A 20984-nucleotide genomic window follows, 5' to 3' on the forward strand; every position below is an offset into this window, starting at 1 on the left:
AATATTCAAATTGACGTTGATAGAAATATTTCAATTAATCAATTTTTCTATCAACGTCAATTTGAATATTGAATTTTGAATTCTATAATTTTAAAAATTCATACAAGCATTAATAATATCAAAAATGACCGTGAATCTTAATTAATTATTTCCTAGACGATGAATACATAAGTATTTGAAAGCTTGGAAAATATATTTAGTACACTTTGGTGTTACTTGCTACGTTCCCGATAAAACCGCTTATATATTACGATGAAACACCGAAATAAATTTCACATTCACCATGCACTAATGTTAGAGATTAAATTTTCTTCTACATATTTCAGTTGCTATAAATTCTTCGTCTCTCTTTCTATCTAATTAATTCTTGTAAGTAAAATGTTATTATTGTTATACATATATTTATACATATTTCTTATATTGTATTTGACCATTATTTCAGTCCCATACTATGAATACATAAGTATTCGAAAGCTCGGAAAATATATTAAAGTTAGTCCACTTTGGAGTTTCGTTACCACGTTCCCAATAAAAAACCGCTTCTTTATATATATATATATATATATATATATATATATATATATATAAATTTTGACGTTTCGACTTTTCTTTAAGTCTTTATTAAAATATATATATTTTGATATATTAATGCATCTAAATGTTCTAAAAACTAATTTTAAAACAGAAGAAACCTAAAGTCAAGAACATTTAGATGCATATACATACAAGGCTTCGTTGAAAGATACCAGGATACGCAGAATATGCTACCTGCATAGTTAAACGATTACGATACAATGAAATGGTCAGAAGGTTTACATATTGTTCAATTTGCCAAGAATACTACATACCACGAAGGAATAAGCCAAAGTCCTTATGAAGCCAAGTTCGGCATTAAAGCGAAACGAGGTATAGCATTGTCTCTTTTGCGAACAAATCGCAAGGATCGTAACTAAAGAGCAACTTAAAAAATTGACAATACTTTCAAAGCAAGGAACAGCTTGAATAAACTGGTAATCCTTCTGAAAAAAAATTGAGTGGTAGTCATACCGAAAACCATATTCCAGAGAAAAATATTGAAGTTTTGTAATCTACCACGTTGTCACTTCTGACTATAAACACGACTAACCTCAAGCAGCTTTACACACGTAAACAGTTCGTTCAGATTCATTTTCAGTAAATTGCAGCTGCAGCTAATTCGAGAAGCGGTGGGCAAAGCTATTAACGTTGTTATTGCAAAAGAAAGTGCTCCACAAGTAAATGCACTTGTAATAGCAAGTGCTCTTGTGCAATTATGTGTCATAATAGCTTAAGTTGTTGCTATAAATAAGATTCGTATCACATTATTCAGTAATATAAATCTCTAACATTAGTGCATGGTGAATGTCGACATTTACCAGTGTAAATTAGAAATAAAGATATTTAGCAAATACTCCGGACATACACCAAGCGACTATGTGTATGTTAATATTCTAATATTCAGCGGTGTTTCGCAGTCTACATTTTCTAGATTGCGGTGTTTCACCGTAACATATATATATATATATATATATATATATATATATATATATATATATATATATATATATATATATATATATTTAAAAACTAGACTTTTCTGATGAGGACGAAGGGGAGGAGGAAGATGACGAGAACAATATGGAAGAAAGATCAGATGTTAATTCTACTAAAGCTAAATATGAGGAACTTGCGACTGCCTACACACGACCTGTTTTACAATCAAATCTCAACAATGAAGATATTCACGGAGACTACGAGTACGACGACGAAGAAGACGAACAATATGAAGAGGAAATCGAAGAAGAAGAGGAAGAAGAATATGACAATGAAGAAGCTGAAGATGTGGATGACGAAGATGAGGAATTGCTTCAACGACTGGAGGCTCGATATGGAAAACTTCAAAAAGATAATGGTAAATGGTGTTAGGTATAGATTTAGGGAATTTATGAAATCACTCAACTTTTATGTCTATAAGGTATCGAATCATTCAAATACACTATTGAAATTGTCAAATAAACTTTTTCTTCTTCCACCAACAACTTGTTACAGTCTTCCCAAATTGTATTTACAGTACAATGAATTCTAAATTCTACATTTGTAATTCAATACTCTTAACAATTATAAAGTTTTTGAATCACACATAGGGCTCAAATATTATGAATTGAATCAAGATTGAAGAAATATATCGATCTTTTCGTTAAACCGTCAAGTTTCCAAAAATCTAGTAATTTAAAATAGACCCGTATTGAATTATATAGAACTTAGGACAATCTACAAGATTTAGGATTCTTATTAATATTGATTGATTCACTTTCTATATAGATGCATAAATTAAGTTGAGTAAAAATTAATATGTAGCTTTAATTTGTTCTAATAAAGCTAGAGAATAGTTTTTACATTCTGTATATAGCAATATAGTTCTTTGTTCTCAGAAGATATGCACACTTTCAAAAATAGAAATTTCATTTTTTTTAATTTTTCAATATAATTTAAAAGAGTAAAAAATTATTTTGTTATAAAAATTCAAGATATTATTAATATTTAAATCTTCCATAAAAAGAATTGGGTACACCTTCAGATCTAAATTTCTATTGGGAGAATGGTGTTTTATATTTTAAAAATTTTTTAGCGCAAATAGGTGGAATAAATAAGTATTTACCAATTAAATCTACAATTATTATGTTTTTCTCATAATTTTAGACACTAAATCTACAGAAAACAGAGATTCTGACTTTGCTCAGAGGTTAGAAGTTGATGAGTATGAATATACCAATATAACAAATGAAGATGACTATAATATTAAAGACGACATTGATGAGGCACAAAATTCTGTTGAAAATGTAAGATATTTATTACTTTTTTCTCAAGAGAGAAAACTTAGAATTTTTATATGTTTGATAGGATTAAGTAAGAAGAACATCGGAATCCTTTAAACCCTATTATACTTTTAACGTAGTTTGTATTGATTTTATATTTTTATTTGTAACGTTTTGGGAATGTTTTTTTATATAAGTTTACAAATTTTCATAAATAATTTGGTACAATGACAACTTAAATTTTTCATTGTAAATCATTAGTGTTATGTTTTTCTATTACTAATTTTTATCAAAATTATCCGCACAAATTTTGATAATAATTACCTATTAGATTTTTAGGCTAACATTATTTTTGTTTGTCTTAATGAGTGTTTTTTTGTTTGTTTTTATACATACATATATAACCAGGATACTTCGCATGCAATTGTGCTTTTTGATAAGATCCTCCAAAAATTCCCATTCTCACCTCGATCTCTCTTCGGAAAAGCATTGGCATTAGACATTCTGGCAGATAAAAAAAGAAGCAATGACATACTAAAGAAATCTCTTCATATTTATGTACAGTTACTTCAAACAAAAAAAGTACCACCAGCTTTATATCAACTAGCTGCAGAGAGATGTATAAATCGAATGAGATTTATAGGTAAGTAAAATTTAACTGGAACAAAATGGCAACATAAGCTTGTCTTTTTTCAAATTTTGATATCTAATTATATATAAATGTAAGGTTTTCACTTTCACAATTGATCTGCAGATTCTGCAGATTCTTTATACCGGATTCACATTATTTAATACTACAAATTATTCGTTACTATTTCTTACCTATTCAAAAGAACATCATCTCAACGGAGATATAGTTATGCAATGAATCAAAATTTATGTATATTTATCTGCACATAATCAAAATAATTTAATTACTTAGTTTCCAAGTTTTCATCTACCATACAAATTTTTGCCAAAGGGCATTAGACATCAAATGCTGTTTTTCCCATATTCAAATTAGTTATAATACCTTATGTGTTTCATAAATTTTCATTTTTTTGTTAGTTGTAAGCAGTTAACTCAGTTATAGCCTCTATTTCCTGTTTTCATTCTTTTTGTAACTGTAATTCTAGTTTCTCTTGCTTTGTTAAACTGACTTTTTTTAATTTTTTTTGAATATATTAAGGTCTTGTAATCATGTTATGTCTTTTTTGAAGGTATCTTCATACTTACATCACTGGTTTCTCCTATTCAATCAACAGTCACATTCTTTTCCTTTCACGTCAGAGTCCTATAGCTTCTCTAACCTTCCTATGCCGAATGTTGTCAAATACTTGTTCAAAGTAAACATTAAAAATGTTACAGCGTTATAGTATTCATATAATTTTGAATATTCTTCCTTATTGTCAAAAGTTGGGTCAGTTATTTCAGATATTATACAATGTCAATATTTCAATCTATTATTAATAATTGACGGTAGAATATGGTATGTCTACCGATGTAATTTTATTATTCAGCTTTGTTCCCCTTTTATTTGAATGGAGACATAATTCCCAAATTTCAATGTATTGAAATGATTTCTGCTTTCAATAGTTCCTTGACAATGTTGTGTATATTTTCTCTATTAACACTAACACTATCAACTTCTGCATTGCTACATAGAATAAGTATGATGATTTCTGCATCATGTTTCAAATATTCCACTTTATTGTATATTTGATATGTTTCTTCTTTAATATTCTTTTAGTTTGTATCAGTGTTCTGTATTATTCATAGCTGCTCCTAGCAATTTTAACCATTATTAACTTAGCTTATTTTGTGGATGAACTTTGTCTATTCTATTCATGAATTGTTTCAGTGGTTTCCCTTTTATTTACACAAGTAATAAGGTTTTGCATGTTGATTTCTACAATATAGGTTTCTCTGTCTTATGATCGATCTATAACTTTTCATAGACCTCAAATGACTTGAGTTAAGTTCCGTGCCATTTCTATCAAAAACGTTCCGTCTTGTCTCTGAAGGGTAGTGCCTTCCCTTCTCCGCCACTCGGAGAGGTAGTAAAGAAACCTCCATTTCTGGATATAGAATTGGATTATAAAACACTGCACACCAGAAGAAAATATTGGGTGATACTATGAATAAAAATACGTGACTCCTTGTATGTAAAAATACATATAATAATAAGACATGGGAAACAAGACATCGTGGCAGAGAGTGATAGATCTATAGTGGTGACACATACTTGAAGCTGTTTTTTTTGGAAATTTTATCCGTAAATCATGTTCTACTGTATTTTCTTCGCAGTATTCAACGTATAGTCTTTGTGGCTTGCCTTCAATTTTGATTTCTTTTCTTATTTCACTTTAAATTTACTTTTATAATTATTTCTCAACTATTCATTGTTTGGAGACCACATGTTTCACTTAGATGTATTTTTTAATGAATTTAGTTACACATTTCCCTTTACAGATTATAACTGTTTCTAAGAATAACAAGTCATAATTTTATTGTATCTATATTTCATGAAACATTCGTGGATTTCCTTTTTTTAATTCTGTGTTTCAGCTGTTTTCCTAGGATAAGAATTAGTTCGAATTTCATTTTTTGTAGATAATTTGGAAAAAAATATTCTAATAAATATATTTTCAACAAACTTGTGGATTTTCACATATTAAATAAAGATATATGTGCATGTCTCAGTAATTACGCGATTGTGATTGGACAAACTCAACATAATTTATTACGTATACGTACTGACGTAAAATGTATACATATATTTAAAAATTACATAATATTATTTTAGGACAATATAAGAATACTATTGCCATACATAAACTAATTATAAGTAGATTTCCGAACGACCCGAAACATTTAAATAATTTGGTAGTCACCTATTTAACTATTAATAGGTAAGTAAGACATTTTTATTTTGAGTTAAATACCACCCATCAACTAAAGACAATGCAAAAATCTTAGTTTCAAAACTAACTTGGAAAAGGAGCACAAAAGCTGAAAAATTCATGCAGGTTTTTTTACATTACATTTCTTTAAAACTAATTTAATGCAATACTTATTAATTTTAATAAATTAGCTTCAGTTATAAGGTTCAAACAAAATCATTTGTGTGATATATTTAGAATAATATCAAATCAGAAAAATATGTTAATTGGAAAAGAAATGTATTCCCTTCTTGGAACGAAATCGCCTTCATTTACTATCCTAACTTCTTGAAAATCATTGAAAAATGTGGATTTCAAATACTGTGAATGGAAGCAATGGCAACTGATGAGTATATAATGAGAAAAGCATTCAAAAAAGTATTTGAAATATCTGTCAGTCACCGGATCTAAAACAAGTTGAACTAGTGAAGCAATATTATTATTTTTGAATTGTCTCATACAGTCTCTTCATAGAATAAGAAAACGGATCTGAAACCAGTTATTTGGATTACAATCCTCCCTGAGAACCGAACCTATTGGGTAGGCACCCATCATGTAAACATTGGCGTAAAAGGCAGGTTTCTGTTGCTTACGCCATGCTTATGAGTTTTTCTTTGTTGCTCCGATTAATGTAAGAGCTTTATATAAGAGAATATAATGGGTGATTGCATAAGTAATAGATTCGGTGCCCAAGAGGTTTATAACCTGAATATCAGCGGTATCTAGGGTAAAGAGATTGTTTTATATGGAAGAAAAGTGTCCAGCTGTATATGATAAAACAGTTCAAAAACCTTCTAGAATGACGCAGGTATAGGATATGGTGTGAATATAGTAATTGTAGATGAATGGAAGTTAAAAAATTTTATATCATATTTCATTATCGAGGATTTCAACAACTTGTACAAAAGTGTAAAAAGTTGTCCAGGGAGTAAATAATATTTGACGCTTCCTTCAAAATTTACCCTGATGCTATATGGCGCCACCCTTATTTAACATATTTCGACGGAAATATACACAGATTGTTCTCTCTACTCTCCATAATCAGTTGTTATCCATACAAAAAAATGGATCACAAAAACGACTATCACAGACCTTCAGAAAAAGACATCAAGCTTCTGAGTCATTATTACAGTATATTCTGACATATCAAAGTATCACAATTATGTATCAAAACATTGAAGTTGAAATATGTGTAACTGATCTTATCTTAAGTAACTGAATCTTTGATTGATCTTGCTACCGCTACCTTGGTAATTCAAATTTAATTTTTCCAATTTGTATCTTTACATCAAGGTAAAATAACCAGTAGAAAAATAGTCATTACGTTAATAAGATATATCTCCGTAATAATCAAGTAATTCTTAATGATATAACTAAAGTTTTTGTTCAGTTAATATGAACCCTAAAACTCTATTGTTAAGGACAAATTTCTCGGAATTCCGAGGCAGAATAGATTTCACTATTTTCATCCCAATGAAATGGCAAAAAATTCTATCAATATTTAGATTTGATCATTCAATATTTTATTTTTCAATTAAACCCAATGGTTTCTACATATATAGATGGTTTCATCATGTAGACACATTGCAAGAGATTATTTTATTAATATACAATTATTAACTGAATAACTTTATAGGATAGAAGATGCAAAATCTATATTGAAACAGATATTAAGGAAATGGCCAGAGAATGGTTTTGCTTTGGTACATTATGGCTTCATTTTAAAAACTTGGGATAACGATTTAGAAAAAGCTGTAGTTTATCTTAAAAAAGGGATAAGCACCAAAGAGGAAGGTGTAATTGATGGTAGATTTTATTTCCATCTTGGAGATGCTTTAGTTCGTTTAGGTAAACCCGAGGAAGCCGCTGAGGTATAAACGATTTTCATAAAGTTTTTCTTTATAATGAATATATATATATATATATATATATATATATATATATATATATATATATATATAGGTCTCATCTGTTTTAAAATTTTTTTTTGATAATTTTTAAAAGAAAGACAAATTTTGACGTTTCGACTTTTCTTTGAGTCTTTATCAAAATATGATATTGACACTGTGTATTTATATTAATCTATAGATAACCTTTATCTTTTAAAAATTATCAAAAAAAAACTAATTTTGAAACCTAAAATCAAGAACATATAATTTTTTAAAAGAATCACTTTTTAATTAATGCAAAGTGAAAAATATTGAGAAAATTGATAATCTAGTATTAAAACATCAACCTATTGCTAAAAATAAAAAGGAAATAAAACCAAAATGGATCATAAATTTAACTGCTACTGTTATACCAGATGATGTAAAAGAAGTTTCATCTTTAGGTCCCAATATTGCACAAAATATTTGTAGTGACAAAGAAACACCTGTAACAAATATCTTATATAATATTGGATGCAACATCAGTCATCTAAATAACGAAATAAGATCTGTCAATATCAAACCCCAAAATATTACTAAAACTCGTAATCTAAACACTTAAACAAAACCTAGGGTTTTCTTCACATTGGATATAATAAGTGATGCCTTTTTTGACTTTATTCTTATCAATATGTCTCTGTCTTTTTTTTGTAAATACCTCATAATTTCCTTCGAACCTCAGTAAACCTATGACTGCATATCCAAAGTCAGTTATAGATATCATGCTGTCCTCAATTTCCTTATAAGTAAAGTGCGCGTTTACCACTGAAGTGCCCAGCAATACTTCAATTGATAAGTCCTTGTACTACTGAATACTTTTTCCTAGCATGGTACAGTTACTTGACATTTGATCTGCTTGGTTCATTGAACTACCGCAGTTATAATCTATTATAGCTTTTGGTTTTCAAAAGAAGGCCAACGTCTCTAAACTTGTCTCTTTCATTTCAACTAGATGATGGGTTTTTAACACTAAAACGTCCCTCTTGTCGCACCATTATAGGATTCATCTTTCTCTATCATCCTCTCAAGCAGTAACTTAGCTTTTTTCAGTTCTTTCTTTTGATAGAGTTTTCTTTGCAATTGCTTCGCAATGTTCTAAAGCAGTGAGTTTCGTTGTCCAAAATTATATAAGCGAGCAGTGTACTTGTGTACCAATTATCAGTAACACAAACTCTGTTACATCCTAGATCATTTACCAAGTTTGGGACAATGCTGGTGGACACCGAAAACAATCAGTCTTTCTTCTCTTTTCCTGCATAAATGGATAGATTCCTTGTATAGCACTTAAGATACAAAAATATTAGTCATGTTCATTAGTTTCACTACCGCTTAACGGACTGAAGATTGGATCATCAAAATAATTATTCGAAAAAGGGCCATTTGAATAGTCTCCTAAAAGAACTTAGTAAACATAGGCCACGAAGAAACGTAAAAATTAACATGTTGTCAATTGGCAAAGATTTTATAACCACAATGTTTTTTTGTTATTTGGGTAGAATCCTCACCAAAATCATCTGTTATTCTATAGCAATTTACACGTGTCTATATTTTCTAGTAACTGCCTTCTTTTAAAAAAATATTATCTGCGTTATCTGCAAAACCGCATTCTCAGATTTCCAACATATCAAAATACTATGTATATTTTGTTTTACTTTTGCTGTAAAACTGCATTCTAAGGTTTCCAACATTTCCAAATACTATGTATACTTTTTCACTTTTCTATAGCACTATTTGATTTCTTAGTCCTCTTTTTTGCTGATAACAGAGTTCTTTGTTTACTTGCATATCTTTTCAATTGATTTTATCATTTTTAGAATGATTCCCCTATTAGGTAGTATTTCCCAAAACTTTTACATGTGCACTCTGTCAAACGGTTGTTTGAAATCAATAAATGCCGTGTACCTACTTTTGGTTGTTTCATTATTCACAATTTGCAAATTAACATAAGGTGTTACATTCAGTATTATATGTTCTTCATTTTTTAATTGCATATTGACCATTTTAGATTTATGAAGAAGGAAGAATAAATAAATTATTTTTATCTAAAAACCAAAGATCTTTATATAATGTTCCACACTTATCGGCCAAACCATGGTGGAACTCCAAGGATGTTCCATCTTACTCAAAATCCCTCGATTTATTAGTAGCTTCATGGGAACAAATAAGAAAAGAGGGTTTATCTATCTTAAATGAGAAAGGATATTTTAAAGATGAATCTGAAAACCTAAAACATACTGGTGAATGGAAACAATTCGAATTATATACAAGAGGGCAAAAAAACATTAAAAATTGTAAAATTTGTCCGATTACGTGTAGTATAATTTATCAAATCCCAGAAGCCAGGACTTGTAAAAGAGGACAAACTAAGTTTAGTGTTATGCATCCTGGTACACATATATGGCCTCATTGTGGTCCTACAAACTGTCGACTAAGAGTACATTTAGGTCTTAAAATTCCTTCGAATACTTTTATAAGAGTGGCAGATGATGTCAAGTAAGTTTATTTTATAAATTGATTCTTTAGTTTTATATGCAGCACTATATTTTACCACTGACAAGTTAATACGGCATACAAATGAACAAATCAATTTTCCATAGAAATAGTTGGCTATGGCTAATTCGTAAATATTGACGCTAGTTGTTTCTCACATATACTTTTGCACTAATTATCCCAATAAGAATGGCTCTCAGCCATATCTCGAAAGCCGATTATAGTACTGCTTCGGGAGATAAAAATATAACAAAAGTGAGCTCGAGACAAACCTGGAAATTATTTACAGAGTTGTAGGTCCACCGCTAGAGGGCGAAATTATATACCAAAAATTATAAAATGAATAATTTACAAATTTTGCCTAATTAAGATGCATTTAAACTATGACTATCGTCTTCTTCAAGAAATTCAGCGTATATTTGATTATACAAGTCTCAGTCCACCTCTTCAAATAAGAGATGGAGGAAAGCGGGAACTTTATTTTGAAAAAACGCCTGTAAGTCCAGTTCTACTTAACCTATCTATACAAACTTAGTCTTTTTGAATAGAGCTCCTTTCTACCAATGTAAGAGTTATAATTTCGAAACAACCTAATAAATCTAGCTATCCTTGAAAAACGTTGAATGGAAACATACAGTTTTAATTAAGTAATATAAAAGTAGACCACATTAGCAACAGAATAGCGAAAACCGCATGTCGATATATTTTTCGTATTACGTATATCCTAAGAAAGATGTAAATTTTAAGCATTTTAATTTAAATATAAATTACTCTAGTTTGACTGAACGGATTTTAACATTTTTTGACTCCTTAAAATTGTATTTCCTTGTTCTATTAATAATAGTTCCAATTATTATGTCAATATTACTTATGCTGTCACCAGGAAACTGCGGTTTGGAAGTTAAAATGGAAATATAACTTAAGATACCTCGCTAGTAACGAACTAAATGTTCAAATTGTCGCCTATCATTTTCGATACAAGCGTTTATCTTTGAAGAGTAGATTGAACAGCAGTCTCTATTTCTGCTCTCAAATTACTCTGAATGACGTTTCATATTCTCTCGATCGTGTTATCTCTAGTAGTAGGTCTAATTGCACAAACAAGGTCTTTAATCCGTCCCTAGCGATAGAAATCTAAGACAGTTAAGTATGGTGACCTGGCTGGCCAAAAAAATAGGCCTCCGCGTCCTATTCACCTATCAGGATAAGCATTATCTAAAAATTCTCTAACTTGTCTGAAGAAATGCGCCGGACACCCATCGTGCTGAAACTACATAGACCTACGAGTTCATAGTGATATATATTCCAGAAGAAGTGGTAATTTATCCCTTATAAAATTTAGGTAGCGTTCCCTGTTAATTGCGTTGTTAAAAATAAAAGGTCCAATTAACTGACCATCTACAATACCACACCATCGCCCCTGACACTGAACTTCCAGCGTGGATTATTCTGTGACCAATAGTGCATATTATGCCGGTTAACCGTACCATCACTATTAAATGTAGCTTCGTCTGACCACAAAATACGTGACAGTAATATTGAGGGTCGTCATATAACATATGTAGTAACCAGTTGCAATAATCCAACCTTCTGTCGTAATCACGATCAACCAATTGTTGATGCAGTACTATATGATATGGATGAAATCTAAAAGAAATATAATGTCCCATTAAATATCTTTCCGGAATGATAAATAAATTATTATGTTAACATATAACCATACCCGCAAATAATATGCGGGTATATTTTGTTTAAGAAACATTTCTTTTTACATCATAATTTACCTGTATCCTGTCAAAATACGTTGAACGGTGGTTCTGCTTATTCCCAAGTCTCTACTTATTGCTCTAAAACTTAAATGCGGGTTAAATTGCGCATATGCGAAAACATTTATTGTGTTTTCCTCTGGATGACCTCTGCCGCGTCTTCTAAATACAGGATTTACATTTCCAATCGTTCTAAAACGGTGTATGAGTCGACGAAATACTCTGCTACCGGGATGACGTCTTTGGGGATATTGTATGGCATATACCCTAGCCGCAACAGTTGCATTTCTCATACATTTAAAGTTAATGCCTATCATATCAAATGCTTCTTCGTTTGTAAGAATCATCTTAGATATAACTTTCAAGTAAATGTTATATCGAATTTAATGCACACAAATCGCAAAGAAACGTAAATGAACAAATTACTAGGTTTATTAATTTGACACAGACATATTTTTTGTTTTGTTTTTTTTTCATGGCCCACTACTTGTTTTTATATGTTTCCATTCTAACTTCCATAACGCAATTTTTTCTCGGTGACAGCATAAGTAATATTGACATAATAATTGGAACTATTATTAATAGAACAAGGAAATACAATTTTAAGGAGTCAAAAAATGTTAAAATCCGTTCAGTCAAACTAGAGTAATTTATATTTAAATTAAAATGCTTAAAATTTACACATTTCTTAGGATATCTCGTGATACGAAAAACATATCGACATGCGGTTTTCGCTATTCTGTTGCTAATTTGGTCTACTTTTATATTCCTCAATTAAAACTGCATGTTTCCATTCAACATTTTTCAAGGATAGCTAGATTTAAAAAATAAATAAATAGCGCCCTCTAGCGTATACGTTACTCATTAGGTTGTTTCGAGATTATAACTCTTACATTGGTAGAAAAGAGCTCTCTTCAAAAAGGCTAAGTTTGCATAGATAGGTTAAGTATAACGGGACTTACAGGACGTTTTTTCATAATAAAATTCCCGCTCCCCCCCTCTTTGAGGAGATAGACTAAAACTTGTAAAATCAAATATACGCTGAATTTCTTCAAGAATACGATAATCATAGTTTAAATGCATCTTAATTAGGCAAAAATTGTAAATTATTCATTTTATAATGTTTGGTATATAATTTCCAGGTTTTTCTCGAGCTCACTTTGGTTATAATTTTTTTTTATCCCGAAGCTGTACGATAAATGGTTCCCGAGATATGGTCAAGAGCCATTCTTATTGGGACACCCGGTACATAGTATACAATTTGCTCTTAAATAATTTAAGAAGAAATAAAATAAGGGGAGTTGAATTTACTTTTTAGGAATCAATTCTCAAACTGAGTATTATTATTATCATTGAATTTGTAATATTTTGATTGAAGTTAAGCAGTAGCAGAAATAATTAGTTTATAACTTTTCCATTTTTGTGAGAATAAAATTTTATTTTTCAGAAGTTGGAAAGAAGGTGAAGTACTTATTTTTGATGATAGTTTTGAACATGAAGTATGGCATAATGGAACAGATTTTCGTTTGATTTTAATTATGGATATATGGCATCCAGAACTAACACTGTCTGAAATAAATAGTCTTTTACCAATTTAATTATATGAATATCTAGCATCTTTCATGGAATATTTATGGGTCTGTGTTTATTAAACGTTACATATTTTTCACAAATTTTGTTTTATTATATTAGTATACTTCTAAGATATTGAAAATTAAAATAAAAAAAGGTGATAGAAAATCTATTTGTTTATCCTGCTTGAGACATACTACTAATATTTTGACTAAAAGAATTAAAGTTAAAAAAATATATGTATTAATCATCAATATTTTATTTTATTTATTATTCTAACTTATTTCTTGTCTTATTACTCTTTAAAACCAGTGTAACGGGTTAAATTTGGTGAGTTATTTGATTTAAAGAATAAGCATAGTGTTTCGAATTTTCACAAATACATATTCTGTAGTGAACGGTAGTGAAGAAGATAAAGAAAGAATTAGAAATAAGTATGAGAAACACTTGAAAGAAACTGAGCAGACAAGAGACAATATCCTTGTAAGCTGTTTTCATTTACATTCAGTACTCACTACTCCTTGCGGGGAAATAAGTAGCTTCTATTACAAAAGACGATTGGCAACAACTTCACCATTTTTAATATGAAAGAGAAATTGGACTCCTGTTTCCTATGGCATGAACGGATGGAAAAAAGAGGAGCAAATGAAATTGGGAGTGAGAAGATAATTTTTTACATTTTACAACTGTACTGGAAAAAATAAAAATAAATTTATATTTACTTTCTATTTGTTTGGTGTACAGATAATTGATAAAATCAAGACCATTACCCACAAGTATCTGGTAAATGGGTATACCCAAAATGAGGTTGACAGCATGCATGTCACGATTGAAAAAGAGAAACAATGCATACTTAAAAGTAGTCCTATATATATTATCAATATCTTATTGTTCGCAACAATTATTTTTAATGTTAACAATGTTTAAATTTAAATGAAATATTTACTTCGACAATTTCTATTGTTGCAGCAATCATATTACTCTTTATAGTTGGGATAAATTATTTCTATTTGATCAGAGAGCAGTTACTAACTTATGCTATGGTTTGCAAAGGACCGGTAAGGTATTACATAGCAAAAATTGATTTGACAAATTGTTGTCCATGGTGTAAAGTTGCTTATAACCTCATAAACGGATGTCCAATATGCCGTATTATAAACATGAGACGAAGCTACTGATGGAGTAAGTCGACTTAAAAATTTCAATATTGTATATCACAGTATTGAAACAAAACGTTGACATCATGCTTAGTATATAAACTGATGGCATCTGATTAGTGCTTTATAGTTCATTTGTGTATTTTATTTTACATAGTTTCATTGCATATATGATGTTTCATATGATAAACTACTCTGTAATAACTTTTCCGTATGGTTAAGGATAGGGAATAAAGAAACATCTTGGTCAGTTGCTATTATTTATAATTTCATAATATACTTTTTATTAGATTTGCAATGTGTAGAAAATACTTGGACTATTTTTTTATTCCAACAGTTTTTCAATAAGGCCAAGTTATTAAAAAAATATTCTTCTATTTAGATGTTATTGGCTCTATTAGTAATTTAGAATTTATTACTTCAAAAAATGCATGTCACGACCACGATCTTTCCTTTGTCACTTTTCACAAAACAGAAAAAATTAACCAAAAGCTTTAAGAAATTATGTTACAATTTGTAAGTCATTTAATTTTCTAGTTTTTAACTAATTTACATTAAAGTAAAATCTGAAATCAAACGGCTTGATGCAATTTTTCAATTCTTAATGTTGATTATTTTTTTTGGGAGTGATTCTCCCTCTATACTTTTAATTATAGTCAAAGTTATTTTATCTTATAATAAATCCCTCACTAGTTGTACCAACATTTACAACTCTGATATATGAATAAATAGATCATTCCTCATGAATATTAAGATATAATCTACTCAATCATATAAAGAATGTTCTTGAGAGTCAATATTTCTTATTATACACAAAAATTTAAATTAAAGATAAATTAGTTCATCAATGTTATATACTACCCTCACTGTAAATTGAAAGTTTTGGAAGAAGTAATTTTACATAGTTTTATGCCATTATATCAACATCATGACTACAAGGTGTGCTCTTCCCGAGGGCTCATTTTCGACTCATTCTGCGCATCTCTCAAGAGCCAATGAGAATTCGCTCCCGAATTGGCGCGTCGTTTTGGGGGCGCTATTTACACAACAGTGTATTCAACACATTCTTGTTATGAAAATACTAAGATATCAAAGCTTAGCTGCAATTGAAAGTGATTTTTATTTATATTCAAATCATTATCAAATCTATGTTAGTTCAAACTGTGCCAATGCACTTACAACATCCCACATCATTTCTTCCTTTTCAGGTGTTGGATGAGGGTTTCCGTCCATCTTGTCTTAGTTTCTCCCACTGTCTTATCAATTACTATACTACTAAAGTTTTGAGTCATTATGGTTAAGGGTTAAGACAATTTCTTTATTTGGACCATCAATTTTCTTCATGGTCTTCTTTTAGTTTTTAGTGATTATTAAGGCTGGCTTTTAGTTTACACAAGTTTCAAATTTACAAATACTCTAGATAGATAATAAATTATACAGCATGTCCAAAAACTATCCTGTCAAACACAAACTACAGATACTAAACGTGATTTTATGTCCATCTAACCTAATTCACTTTTATCCAAAAGCTTCTGCTAAATTAGTTAGCCTTTGAAGATTCAGTCAAATTTGAAGCATTTCAAAACCATTATTCACAAACTTTCATTCATTGGTTCATTGAATAATCCTATAATCATATACTGCATTGTTTATTGCCATAAAAATCCAGAATCTGAATGCATGTAATGAAATTCAGAATTATCCAAGAATTTTTTCATTAGTTAGGCAATCCTTACAAAAACAAATGAAGTTATGTTTTGCAACAAGTATTCATTCGTCATGTAGAACAAATATTAATAAGACAATAATATTCTTATTAATTAAAAAAAAATAAGTTAGTCTAAAACTGATTTTTTTGAAAATGGTGCATAATAGCATATACTTGATAATTTTAGAAACTACTACATCTTTGAAAGGCGCTAAGGTTGTTGTAAAAAACTTTTGGATAAAGGCAAATAAAAATTACATCCAGTATCTATAGATTGATAGGACAGCCTCTGTTTACTTTGTAAATAAGTGATAAAACATTTATCCAATAATTTCTGATTGTACAGATAAAGAGTAAGAGAATATATTCAATATTATTAGCAAATCATCTATACATCAGGTTTTAAATAATTGAAAAAAATCTCAACCTGAGAAAAAAATAATCGACAGTACTTTAACAATATAATTAAAGAACCCGATACAAAAAATATAACATTGGACACATTATAATATCAATAAAAATCTAAATAATTCAACTATCACCGGTGGTATTACTTAAAAGATGATTGGGAGCATCAGCAAACATAACTTTAAGTTTGTAGGCCTCGGCCACCAATAAACTTATTTGAGAACTAGTCCAGGATTGAGTCGGTAGATTCTGCAACAACAAAAGTAATCCCTGAAAGTCATGTTGTTGCATTAAACAATCTTTCCAATAAAGGAGGAAGGCAGCACAAACATATAACTGAAATGTTGCAAAGCAATCACTTTCAGCAAGGTAGGTATCCCATAATCTGATGGTGCAACGCAATGGCAGTTCTCGAGTCAATAAATTATTCAGCCATCTAAAGGAAAATTGAAGATAACTAACGTTATGCTCTTTCAAATGTTTATGTAAACTTTCATCAACTCTTTTAATCAATTCCTCAAGCTGTAACACCTTTTTTTGAATACCTATTTGTGCAAAAACATAATTATCTTGTATACTATCCATAAATTTGGATAAACACCAAAATGAATCTGCTTCAACTATCCTTCGTTGTTCTTCAGTTAATTGGTCCACAAAACACTTTTCAAATGGTTCATCTTCCTTTAAAAATTCTTGTAAAAACACTATATAAAAAGGAGTTACTAAGTCATTTATACCCTGCACATATCCAGAGGCAGGATGACGTATTGACCATATAAATAATATTCTTTCAAACATGGTTTGTACTGTTTTTTGTTGAAATAATGGTATAGAAGGATTCATTCTTGGCACATCAATATTAATTTGGTGTTGAATATCACGGTTGGTTTCATCATGTTCAGTGTAATAATACTTTTCTACTAAAGACCAATAGTCCTGTCTTTTCCTTTCTAATACCTCATTTCTTCGTTCTATATTCATTGGAAGATATCCTGAAAGCAGTCTCCATGTAATTCCTTTCACTTTTCCTGGTATTCCCGACCAACTAAGATGGCACAATTCCTGTAGTGTTGTTGAATTTTCTAAAAATACAAAACATAGAACTTTGGTGGGTGTAGTAACATTACAGAATCAACTGAAAATTTGTTTGTCTAAGGAATAAGGATGCAATTACATAAGAATTTTAATTCAATACAGCATGTCACTATGTATCCAAACACTCATCAAATACATAAACTTAGTAAATAATACTTCTTTAATACCAAATCACAGGAGTACCCATAAAAGAGAATGTACATTTAAGGAATCTATTGTATTAAAGCATTATAGTGGTGATTGATTCACAAGTTCTAGGAAAAAATATTGCTGGCTTATATAAACACAAATAAGACCAATTTGATAAAAATTGAAAAATTTACATTTACTCTACATTCTAAATTTATATACAACTTTGAGATAATGAAATAAAATAATTTTTCATGTGTGTACCAAATGAGTGATTAACTAGTAATGGTTATTTATTCGTAATAATACCCTTGTTCTGAAAATAAAAAACTCCTACTTACAAATCATAAAACAGTTACATTTGGATGATATTTAGTATTCTTACTAAAGTGATATTTTAAATGGAAATATGTATCACAAGATTAACACAAGAACATAGAAATAAAAAATTTCGACAATAAAATAAAATCAAAAGAGATTTGAAATGAAACCAATTTTAAACAAGATTAACAGAAAAAATATAGTGATAAGTTGTTATTTTCAATATTGATTTAAAACTTTTGTCACTAAATCTTTTGCATTCAATTTAAAAAAATACTGCATTGAAATGAGGGGCAGGAAAGCCATAAATTCCAGAAAACAAGAAATTAATACAGCTTAGATGAATTTTTCAGATACTCTTAACAAATAAAATGGTGGTCACTGTTTATGCCCACCAGTTGATGTTAAAGGCAAATGAGTCTTCAAGTATGGTTTTCAAAATTTGTTATTACATTTGTGATAATGGATTTCAAATATGTCATTTCTTGGTAACATAAAAGTTCAAATGAAGAACATACCAAATATGTAGCAGATGTACAATTTTGTTTTGTTTGAAAGAAGTTGAAAGACAAAATGCCCATTCACTAAAAACATTATAAATTTGAGGATTATGCATTAAGCCTCCAAATAAACAATGACATTTTTGAGATCTCACCCTATCAATTCCTCTGGTGATAAATTAAAATACAGTAACCCCTATTAAATATATATCTGTATAAGTGACTGATGTAATGATAATTTACTCTCTATTATTATTGGTATTACTTATATAAACAATAAAATTATTGGTTATGAAACAAATTATAAGCTAATTTTTATGTGAATATAGTTACCTAGAAGATTTTGGAATTTTTCTAATTTATTCTCTACTCCTTCTTGTTCATTTGGTAATCTACGAATTGGTTTTGGTCTACCAGGTATTCGACTGATTTTATTCTGTTCAGTTTCCAAGCTATCAACTTTTTCATTTTTTTTATTTTCAGTAGATGATTCAAACTCATAGTTACTTCTGTGACTATTTAGAACATTTAAAGCTGCTGAGTGTGCGACTTTTTTTGATATCTTTGTATCTAAAAAGTTGAATTGAAATTAATCTGATTTTAACGAAATAATAATTATTGTTTACTTTCTAGTCCCGATATTACACAAAATTCGTCATCGTCTAGGTCCCAAGCATCACTAACTGATGCCTGAAAATCTTGAAATGATGTCGAGCCCGGTGTTCTCTTGATATCTTTTCCTTCTCTTTTGGGGCTCGGCCTAAAAAACTAGTAATTAAATTACATATAGATTCGTATCATTAATTAATACCTTCCAGCTACTGACTTCACATTCTTCTTCCAAAAAGAAGATTTCTCAAGATGGTCACTTTCCATCCTATAATTAACATATTTTCATATTTCTTTCGGTAAAGTTAGTTCACTCCAGCACATTTTGAAAATATATATGGGGATAAAAACAAACTGTGAGAGAAAAACAGAAATAACCTTACTCTTTATTTACAGAACTGACACTTGATCGGTGCTATATGACAACTGATAGGAAGGTCTCGTTACCAACTGCTTTCTAGCAATAATTCAAATTAAAGTTCAACTTATAAGGTGTATAATCTACAAAAGACCTGTGTATAATATATTGTTGTTTAATTGAATGAAACATATCAAATTAATATGTTTTCATTCATAATTTGAGGTTTCTATATTAAGATATAGCACTTTTCCATTGGCGTAGAAATTTTTGGAATAAGTTTAAAAACATTCATTCTGATAAAACCTGCATCACGGATACTAGAATACATGGTAGGGGTCATGCGTTAGATGCGTAGTAGACTTAAGCGCCGGTGACGTCACTCTGAACCCTCTATTCTTCTGAAGTCACCTCACTCACTCAATGTCACTTCGCCACTCATTTTCATACACATACCTGTCGTTGCTACACGTGCTTTGTAGATTTGTAGTGACTTCGTCTTTAGTACTACTAAAAACCATCTCTAGTATGTCTAAGAAACCATCTGTTTTTGTAGGGTATTCGGGTGAAAATAATGGTTTGTTGTGCAATTGCAGGCTGTTCTAACCATACTAGAAATCAAAATAAACTATATCTAGCGTAGTTTTAGGAGATAAAAGTTCGCCAAGCAATGAAAAAAGAACATTTCGAGCCCAAAAAAGAAGTAGTAGGAAGGAAGTAGATGATATTTACAAGGAACCAGCAATGACTTATCTTTTAGCGAACTCGTCAGCGCTGAAAATATGTCCTATTCAGACAACGTGAAGCATTGTAAAAATGATATTGATAGTTTAATTTAAAGTTAATTTAAAATTAGAAACTATGAGTATAAAGATTAAGGAACTTAAATGAACAAAATTTACAATTACGAGACCGCCTATATCTTAGACGAACGCGGAGTTATTAAGATTACAAAAGCTAAGAAATGTGGTTAGAGAACTTTTTCCAAAAGTCAACCACAGTTTATAAGGAAAGGACGGTGTACTAATTGATCAGCTGAAAATATTGCAAAGGCAGCATCTTTGCGCTGTTTGTCGTAGAAAGCGTTAGGTTTTGAGAGGGACGTTCTCAAATACCCTTTGCCCAGTGAAGTCACTATCAAAAGAAGGCTACGACAGTTATCTGTTCCACCAGGTTTCATTGATCTAA

At 29.9% G+C, this 20984-nt stretch overlaps 2 protein-coding genes across 4 annotated transcripts in view; one reads left to right on the forward strand and one right to left on the reverse strand.

The window, feature by feature from the left end:
• Nucleotides 1–13612, forward strand: part of LOC130899676 (aspartyl/asparaginyl beta-hydroxylase) — a 114891-nt gene extending 101279 nt beyond the window's left edge. For 2 of the 3 annotated variants that reach the window (XM_057809804.1, XM_057809812.1), the window contains 7 exons: nucleotides 1610–1930; nucleotides 2719–2858; nucleotides 3243–3477; nucleotides 5620–5725; nucleotides 7392–7626; nucleotides 9689–10176; nucleotides 13387–13612. In XM_057809804.1, coding sequence (XP_057665787.1) covers nucleotides 1610–1930; nucleotides 2719–2858; nucleotides 3243–3477; nucleotides 5620–5725; nucleotides 7392–7626; nucleotides 9689–10176; nucleotides 13387–13537 — 1676 coding nt within the window. In that variant the 3' untranslated portion in view covers nucleotides 13538–13612. The remainder of the gene's footprint in view (nucleotides 1–1609; nucleotides 1931–2718; nucleotides 2859–3242; nucleotides 3478–5619; nucleotides 5726–7391; nucleotides 7627–9688; nucleotides 10177–13386) is intronic. The other variant, XM_057809821.1, reaches the window with a different exon arrangement.
• Nucleotides 13613–16824: 3212 nt separating this feature from the next.
• On the reverse strand, nucleotides 16825–19862 carry LOC130899712 (TBC1 domain family member 22B). The gene is made up of 4 exons (XM_057809864.1): nucleotides 19641–19862; nucleotides 19456–19589; nucleotides 19163–19399; nucleotides 16825–17866 (listed from the first exon to the last, which is right to left on the reverse strand). The coding sequence occupies exons 1-4, from the start codon at nucleotides 19703–19705 to the stop codon at nucleotides 16908–16910; spliced, it is 1395 nt and encodes a 464-aa protein (XP_057665847.1). The 5' UTR covers nucleotides 19706–19862; the 3' UTR covers nucleotides 16825–16907.
• Between the last annotated feature and the right edge of the window lie 1122 nt (nucleotides 19863–20984).

The sequence above is a fragment of the Diorhabda carinulata genome, chromosome 1 (genome assembly GCF_026250575.1).
Source record: "Diorhabda carinulata isolate Delta chromosome 1, icDioCari1.1, whole genome shotgun sequence".
NCBI classification, from domain to species: domain Eukaryota; kingdom Metazoa; phylum Arthropoda; class Insecta; order Coleoptera; family Chrysomelidae; genus Diorhabda; species Diorhabda carinulata.